Source organism: Lycium barbarum, chromosome 9 (genome assembly GCF_019175385.1).
Source record: "Lycium barbarum isolate Lr01 chromosome 9, ASM1917538v2, whole genome shotgun sequence".
NCBI classification, from domain to species: Eukaryota; Viridiplantae; Streptophyta; class Magnoliopsida; order Solanales; family Solanaceae; genus Lycium; species Lycium barbarum.
The window spans coordinates 34,709,989-34,719,526 of NC_083345.1; the positions used below are offsets into that span (position 1 = coordinate 34,709,989).

General features: G+C 31.3%; 1 protein-coding gene across 1 annotated transcript; it reads left to right on the forward strand.

Annotated features, from left to right (window-relative positions):
- The first annotated feature begins 6,056 nt into the window (after positions 1 to 6,056).
- Positions 6,057 to 9,205, forward strand: LOC132611229 (WRKY DNA-binding transcription factor 70). The gene is made up of 3 exons (XM_060325648.1): positions 6,057 to 6,527; positions 7,929 to 8,030; positions 8,654 to 9,205. The coding sequence occupies exons 1-3, from the start codon at positions 6,184 to 6,186 to the stop codon at positions 9,102 to 9,104; spliced, it is 897 nt and encodes a 298-aa protein (XP_060181631.1). The 5' UTR covers positions 6,057 to 6,183; the 3' UTR covers positions 9,105 to 9,205.
- Positions 9,206 to 9,538: the final 333 nt, after the last annotated feature.

Genomic DNA, 9,538 nt, shown 5'->3' on the forward strand with positions numbered 1-9,538 from the left:
AAAATCTTCAACATCAAATAAATCAATTGTTAACTTTCATGGTTCTCAAACTATAGTTGATATCGAGCAGAATATATAGTCAACAAATAATCACAACAAATTTTGAGTTAAACTATTATAGAAGTTCACATGTTAAAAGTAAGAGAGGTTTATTAAAGAAATTACCACTTCAATCAATAAAGATAGAAAAAGCAGATGAGTTTCATATGTTTTTTGGTCTCTGTCATATAGACTTCTTATTAAAAAACAAAAAAAAGACTTGCTTCAAACCAGAAATTTTTTTCAATAGGTTGGGAAAGATCTTTAACTTGATTTCCCGAGAAACAACGGTCACTAAACTACATGTCCATTCACATTCCTAGTGAAAAGAAAAATGCAAAGATCAAAACTTATTTTGCTTTGCATCTCCTTATCATCCCTTCATGACTCCCTCAAAACTATCAATCAGTCATGTTGCTTTGCTTATCTTTATTGCGTACTTTCTTCTGCATTCAAAATATCTATAACAATAGTTAACTTTCAAAATTCTCAAATCATAAGCTGATATCGAGCACAATATATCGAAAAATGTGAAAAGAAACTCAAAATTATTCAAAAACCAATTGGAGAACCAAACAAAAAATATGAATATATTCTTATATCTTAATAAAATTCCATACAGGCGTGAAGAAATTGTGAATAACCCAACTCCCTTATTTATATATAGACAAACTTCATAGTCTACAATAAAAATTCATGGGATAAAGATCCTACGTTTCCCCTGAGCATACATGATAATTTCTTGAAAACTCTGCTTCTAATAAGTTCAAATGGTTGCAATTGTCAAAGAGAAAATAACATGCTAGAACCGAAAGATAACCCGAGAAGAATATACGTCCCCATCAAAGGATAAAACATCTAATGAAGCATCATCTAAACCATATGTTTTAGCTTTCATATCGAATGATATAACCAACAATTAAATCTATTTACTTGCCTAAATATTGTAACTTTTAACAAAGAATATTTATAGAAAATTTGGGGAAAAGTTTTAGAAAAATACATATGTAAAGTAATGCGCAACATTCATAGTCCTATATGAAGTCTTCCCTCTGTATTGCATTGAGTGGAACTTATTGCGCCAGATTGTCTGAATTGGTAGACAAACATATAAAGAAAAACAACACTTTCAAAAGAGGAAGTACTAAAAGGAATAATACTTACAAACAAAAAGAAGCAATTCTGCTCCTACTCATCTCTCCTTACGCTGCAAAAACCTCCTTAAATAAATGTCCCACAATGACAAAAAAACCAGTATAAGTCCTGCGGTGAGAGGGCAAAGACAAAAAACAAATAAAAATTGAAGTTCATAATGTGTAAAATTGTTGAACATGGATTAATTATTTGTAATCTATTGATTTCCGCTAAGTAATGAATCCGGCGTTTCGAGATACCTTCGAAATTAAGAGCCTGTTTGGATGGGCTTATGCTTATAAGCTGTTAAACAGTTTATAAGCTAAAAAAAATAAGTTGGGTAGTCTAACTTATTTTTTTTGGCTTATAAGCTGCTTTAGATAAGCTAAGTTAAATGGGCCAATTATTTTTTTGAGCTTATTTTAAGCACAAAATGACTTTAAGCTGGCTAGCCAAACACTCAAAAAAGCTGAAAACAGCTTATAAGCAACTTATAAGCCAATCCAAACGAGCTCTAAACGACATCAAGGTAATGAGGCGTTTGAGATTTTCGGGAGGGGTGAGCGATTGTTACTCCGTGTTAAGTGACAGCAAGGCGACTTTTGGGGTTTTCCGGAGCAACTGTTATGCAGTAGGAGTAGTAATTAATCGTGACTTTTGGACTTTTGTATATTAAGTTGAGTGGGGAAAATAGATTAAAAGGCAAAAAAAATGGGAAAAAAGATAAATTGCATCGCTGATCAATGAGACGTGCTATGTCACTACTAGCCTCATGTCCTGCAATTATATGTGTATATGTATATATATACAGCGGCGTACGCAGGAGTTTTTGCAAGTGATGTCGACATTTAAAGAAGTAAGATAAATGAACAAATCACTATAACAACATCATGTTAAGAAAATAAAAAATACAATTCAAATTATATGAATAAGACATATTCAAGTACTCCCTCTGTTTCCTTTTACTATATAGTTCAATATTGTAAAAATATTTTTTTCTTCTTATTTGTTCATTTGCTAAAATCAATAGAGATTTTTTTTTTCAATTTTAAACCCTTATCATGTAATTATTTCTCAAAATTTATTAGAATACTAGTAGTCGAAGTTAGATTTCCAAATCCAAATTAATATGTATAACTTAGTAAAATTAGTATTTAATAAATGATTTTTCAAAAGGAGTACAAAGTCTATACTGGACTAGTAAAAGGAAACAGAGAGAATACGTGATTACAACTCAACAATTTTAAATGTAATTACAATATTCTAATAAAAATGTTAGTAAATACTTTTCTTTTATATAAGGCATCAACTCAAAAACTCATAATTAATTTTATTACTAAGAAAGAAGATGAAAGAATAAAATAGCAAAAAGCTTAAAGCCCATTAAAAAAGAACAGAAAAATATTTAAACAAAAGATGAAAACACATGCAAAACCCCTGACCACACTCCACTTAAGCATTAACTATGCGCTAGACCAGCCATGCTAGGAGCCCCCCTTGCATAGGAGTGTCAGCTTATAATATTTGTACCCTTTGTTAATTTTTCATGCTAAAATATGCATATTTAATAATATTTTCCGACCAAGGGGTGTCGGTCGACACCCCTTAAGTCTACGTGCATCCGCCCCTATATATATATATATATATATATATATATATATATATATATATATAGATATATAAGAGAGAATCCAAGTTTATGTAGTCCTCACATCATTCTTTGAGAAATGAGGTTACATGTGGTTGTTGCTTTTTGCTTACATGTTTTCATTTTTCTCATTCATTTTCTTATGACAATTTCCACTTGGAACTTTGTAATAGACTAAACTGAAACCATATATAGTAACTTCTTGTGGATATTTTCTTGTCCCTTATTGGATTACTCCGTCCGTTTTTTCACTTGTTCATTATACTAAAAATAATTTTTTTTGTTTGTCTATTTTAGCGAATCATGAGAGAATAATTATTAATTTATTTCTATACTTCTTTTATCATTAAGTAACTACATGAGTATTATTTCCTCGTTCTCAAATTATCTGTCGTGTTTACTAAAAATAGTTTATCAAATTATATGTCATTTTAGAAGTTCAAAGCACAATTAATTATCTTTTTTTATTTTACCCTTAGTAGAATTTTGTCATTAATGAAGATGACACATAAATAGATAACATTTAATGGAGAGAGATTATAGCTTAGACATAACTAAAGGTAAAGTAGTCAAATATCCCTCCTAATTATAATTTCTCAAGGAGCATGTAAAACAAAAAAGCGACATATACAATTTGAGACGGAGGGAGTATATAACTTAGACATAACTAAGGTTAAAGTAGTCAAATACCTCTCCTAATTATAATTTCTTAAGGGGCTTATAAAACAAAAAAACAAAAAATAATTTGAGGCGAAGGAAGTAGTAGTCAAACTTACCTCAACTTATCTGAATAGTTGAGGTCGAAAAATGGAATAGCTGATAGTTGACGTGTGTTTTGTTAAATAATTAGTGATAGTTCAAGTAGAAAACTTGCACACATTATAGTTCATGTAGGAAACTCATGGAAAAGTGATAATTTAGGTGTGTTTTTGACCATCATCTCTTATTATTATACATTTTGATAAAATTCATGTAACTTTGGAGTCACAATTTCATATCCAATTAAAACATTCATTAGGTCTTACTATTTAGAACCTCCATATTCTTCTCTTTGGGTGTGTTTGGTATGAAGAAAATATATTTCACGATTTTTTTTTTGTTTTAAAAATATTTTTCAGGAAACAAGTGTGTTGCTTACTTAATTTCTTATCTTCGGTACATAAGCAAAAATATTATGCTAAAATCATTTGTGTATAACCTAGAAAGTACTATAGGAGGTGGGGGTGGGAATGTGGGGTGGTGGCTGGTTGGGATGGGAGCTACATTGGTGGGAGTGAAGATGAGGTGTATTGGAAGGTGAAGAGGACACAACGAATGTGAAAGCTAATGGTGGAACTTGATTTTCCTACTTCTATTAGGGAAGTCATTTTCCTCAGTTTTACGAACTTATTTTTCTAGAGAAAATATTTTTCAAAAATTTTGACCAACCAAACATAACAAAACAGAAAAAAAAATTGGAAAATATTTCCCTTCATACCGAACACACCCTTTATTTGTTTTTAAACCTCCAAGGTTTTGCTTTTTTAGTGAATATCGAATCTTGTTTCCCTTTTTATTTGCTAACTGTCCTTCCAAGCTTTCTTCCTCATAAATAATTTATTCTTTAAAAATTATTCAATTATGTGACTAAAAAACTTTAATAATTATGAAGACTTACCAACAAGACATGATTAACGTATTGCTAGATTAAATTAATTATACAATCGTAAAATATAACATAAATTAGAATATTTTTAAATTAAATTTATTATGTTTATATCATGAGTTTGGCCTGGGCCACGTGCAACTAGTAGTAGTAAATAAAGGCGACAAACTTATCCATGTTTAAGTTACAAAAAGAAAAATAGTTTTAGTTTTATAACACCAAATACTAAAGAAGAGAATTTTGTGTAATATTTGAAACGGAAAAGGGCCAAATATACCCCTGTACTATGAAAAAAGGGTCAAATATAACCTTCGTTATACTTTGGGGTCAAATATACTCCCGACGTTATAATTTGAGGTCAAATATACCCCTCATCTGTTAAAGTTATTCAAGGTGGACATCCGATCCTATGTGGCTGCAACACATTTGATGAGGTGGATGCCACCTCAACACCCCTAACCCATTTTACCTCTCCCCTCTATTTGTTCTTCCACCACTAAAATTTCCTTTTCCTCCGCCACCATGACCAGCTCTAATTCGAAAATTCAACCTGAAAACATCATATTGTCACAATCAATTGAAAATGAATTAAAAAAATTTCAATAACAAAGAATCTTTACGATGGTGGTGAGTATAAATGAAAACTGAAATGCAATGACAGGTAAAATTAAAACATATGAATCGACCAAGAAAATTGTAAAACTTCAGTTGTATCAATCATCGTGAACTCTCAGCTCCACAAAGTTGTATGACCATGGACAATATAACAATCTTCAGAGAAAAGAGAGCATTAATCCTCATCTTGCGGAATGTAAAGAGGAACGAACGGGGAATTAAATTTCGATATAGCAGCAGCATAGGCATCAAATTCTTCATGGTAAGAAGCAATATCATCACTTGAACTAACGGAGGCAGTTTCTTCATCCAATGCATATGGGAACAACGACAATTGGATTACCGGAGCAACAATAGATTTTGTGGTGAGTAACGGTGGCAATGTTGGTGGAGGGGAAGAAAATTTTAGTGGTGGAAGAACAAATAGAGGGGAGGGGTAAAATGGGTTAGGGGTGTTGAGGTGACAACCATGTAAGATCAGATGTCATCCTTGGACAACTTTAACGGATGAAAGATATATTTAGCCCCAAAATATAACCGCAGAGGTATATTTGATCTCAAAGTATAACGAGAGTATATTTAATTTTTTTCTCATAGAATAAATATTTAACCTTTTTCTTATAGTACAAGGATATATTTGGCCATTTTCCGTATTTGAAATCATAGACAAGTTACGTGTTGAAGCTAAAATCTCCCGAGAGGTTTATGAAATTAATTGAAAAACAAAACAGGTCGAAGAAAAAAGAAAAACAGACAAAAAACACAGACATCATAAGCACGTTTGTCGGCAAGTTATTCAAAATAGCAAAATGCTAGGGTGAAATGAATACCACTATAAATTAGATAGGAGAAAAATACAACAAAAATATTTTTGCGTCAACATTATACGTCACTTGCTGACATCAATTTCTAGAAAGAAAAATAAAAATTTCTAGATTTTTTACATTTTTCCTATTTGTGAAGCTTGTTTCCTAGGAGTTTCCTGTCATGTTCTTTATCTCTTTCCTTCACCTCCCAATCACTTCCCATATAAGAAACCATTCTAGCTTTCCATATATTCTCACATCTTAAACATTAAAAAAAAAAAAAAAAAAAAACTAAAATGGAGGAGCTTCTTCATGAAAACCCACGTAAGAAATTGATCGATGGTCTAGTTCAAGGAAAAAAATTTGCAACCCAACTTCAAACATTACTTCAAAAACCTCATACTGAACATCATGGGTCAGTTTTAGCTGATGAACTTGTTCTGAAAATATGGAGATCTTTCACTCAGGCTATTACTGAGTTAAATACTTTGGGTAATTCCAACAAGAGTTTAGTCCAGATCGAGGAAGTTGATCAACCGGATTCCGGTGACCGGAAATCTAAAGAATGTTGTAGTAATTCTGAATTGAAGAAGAAGGAGAAGCCAGGGGGCAAGGACAAGAGAGGTTGCTACAAGAGAAGGTAATTTGGGCAAGTAATTACCTTTATAGCGGTGAATGTGACCTGATAGTGTAAATATTTTTTTATCCGTCACTATTAGTTAAACTCATGAAAATAGGGTGGATTACTCCTTAAAACAAGCTATAATATAATCCTTTTTACACTATCAATATATAGACTCCATATAAGTTAAATCTTACTAATATGTATATACGTATTAAGTGTTTATTTTTCATTTTCAATTTTTATTAGTATGATACTTCGTGTATTTAGTACAGTGTAGCATAGAAAATGAAGAAGTAAACATAAAAGAATTTATATATTTTGTGTATGCAACTTGGAGAAGATAGATCTGCAAGGCAATTTACATAGTTAAATGGATTTCTATTGCCTACAGCTAGAAGATTGTTTAATGAAACACAAGTCACTTCAAAGCTTCAACCAGTTGCATTAGTGTAGTATTTTATCAGGTTCTATATAAAATATTGATGTTTTGAAGTCTTGACACACGACTAATCGTTGATCAAAGTATGAAAAAAAACACTAAGCGCTGCAAAGAAAAAATTTATTAAAATAAGATGTTGCGATATTTTTATGGAAAAAAACACTAAGTTCCCTAAGTGTGTTATTTTTTAATGCGTAACTTTCTTTCGAATATGTTGTAATTTTTTTTTTTGCGTAAATCGGACGTCCGAGCGCAAAAAATGTATTTTTGAAATAACACACTTAAATCTAAACCCTAAAAATAAAAAACTTTAAGCTAATGACAATAAGTCTTCAGACAAAAATGGACGTCTATATATATAGAACACTTAAACCTAAAATTTACAAACAAAACTTACTTCGGACACCTTTTCAACCCCTAAAATGACGATCCGAACGTTTACGTATCCTTGATGTATTGAGCCTACATTATTGTACGCAGAAAAAAACATTAGGTTCTATATAAAACATTGACGTTTCGGAGTCTTGACACACAACTAATCATTGGTCCAAGTATGAAAAAAAACACTAAGTGTTTCAAAAAATAAAGTTGACCAATTTTTTTTTCGGGTACTGTTTCTATAACGCAGTATTTTACTGCGTTATAGAATTTTTTTTAACAGCTTCTATAACGCAGTAAAATACTGCGCTAATGATAGTTTTGTAACATTTTTTTTTTGTTGGGGTATTTTGGTTCAAAGTGATTTTTTTGAGGCATTTTGGTTCCGGACTCTATTTTGATGTGATCCAAGGAGATAAACTATTATATATACTAGTTAGTACTAATTATTAAGCTAGTTAATGATCCCCATAAAGTTTGTTTAGACTTATATTTATAAAAATGCAACTACCAGTCCTATGCTTTTTGGATTTGATCTATTTATTATGTATGTTTAATCAAATAAGCTTATCATCATTTTAAATTGTTCGGGTTTGCAGGAAAACCTCAGGTTCATGGGTGAGAGAATCTGCAACAATGGCTGATGGTTGTGCATGGAGGAAATACGGGCAGAAGAATATACTCAATTCAAAATATCCAAGGTACATATATACTCAATCATGTACAAGTTAGGTCCATCTTTTATGGTTAAAATATCCATTTTTCTTACATAGATTTAAACAGTATCTTTCTAATACTATTAATACTAAGAGCCCGTTTGGATTGGCTTATAAGTTGCTTATAAGCTGTTTTCAGCTTTTTGAGTGTTTGGCTGACCAGCTTAAAGTCATTTTGTGCTTAAAATAAGCTCAAAAAAATAATTGGGCCCATTTGACTTAATTTATCTAAAGCAGCTTATAAGCTGAAAACAGCTTATAAGCCCAAAAAAATAAGTTAGACTACCCCAACTTATTTTTTTTAGCTTATAAGCTGCAAACAGCTTATAGGCATAAGCCCATCCAAACATGCTCTAAATGTTGTGGGCAAAAGGGCTTCAATAATTAAAGGGTTAACTTATATACACTACAATAGTAAATAGTTTTTATAATTGGTAGTTACAGATAATCTATTTTATTTTCCAACTTATTTAATCCCTTTATTTCTATAGTTATACAATCAATTATAATTTTGTAGGAGATCTAATGTTATAAAAAGGTTTTTATATTATTATATGTGTATATGAGTTAAAAAAAATTGATGTTGGCCTCTTTTTTTGTGATGATAGGTGCTACTTTAGGTGCTCCCACAAGTACGATCAAGATTGCCGGGCCACAAAACATGTTCAAATAGTCCAAGAAAATCCAAAAATGTACCACACCACATACTTTGGCAATCACACTTGCAATTCAGAAAAGATTCCAAAGCATAAGATGATAACTAATAATTCACAATTCAATCATCCCATATTGGAATCTCCACCTTTTGAAGTAAAACCAAAAATACCTAGCAGTGACATTCATGATTCAACAGTGAAAGAAGAAGACGAAGAAGAATCCAAGGGACAAAGTGATGATGTATCTTCATCAACTATGGATTCTAACTTATGGCAGGATTTTATGCCTTCTTCATTGGCTGATCATAATTCTTCTTATTTTGAACGTGTAATTTCTAGTGACATGGAAGATTTTGGTACATTTGGTGACTTTCATGACTTTGAGGCAATAGAGTTCTTTTGATATTGTCAATAATCCTTATGGATAATGTTGTAAAATAAGAGACCTTTCACTGTCTTGTATTACTTCTAAATGAAAATCTACATACAGTAGTTTCTCCCTAATTGTACTTTCTGCTTTTGATCTAGTCGTCTTTTAAATTTTACTTTGAAGTGCACGAGAAGATAAAAGGAAAATACTTGAAATTAACGACCTCTTTTCACACTAAAACTTCTAAATTAGATTCAATATTTAATAATTGCATCGCCGGACGGCTATGTCAATGTCCCACAAGCCAATTAGGCATAATTAACATAAAACAACAATCTTGCTGATTTCTTTTTAATCACAACAATCTTGATCAACCTAAAGTAGGGAGCACCTATCATCACAAAGAGGTCAACATCACTTTCAGCAAAGAGTATAATTCATATATAAGATAGAGATATTGTCACAAC

Coding starts and splice junctions, on each gene's coding strand:
- LOC132611229 (XM_060325648.1), top strand. CDS start 6,184: ATGGAGGAGCTTCTTCATGAAAACCCACGTAAGAAATTGATCGATGGT. Junction 6,528..7,928: donor AGAGGTTGCTACAAGAGAAG/GTAATTTGGGCA, acceptor TCGGGTTTGCAG/GAAAACCTCAGGTTCATGGG. Junction 8,031..8,653: donor CTCAATTCAAAATATCCAAG/GTACATATATAC, acceptor TTGTGATGATAG/GTGCTACTTTAGGTGCTCCC.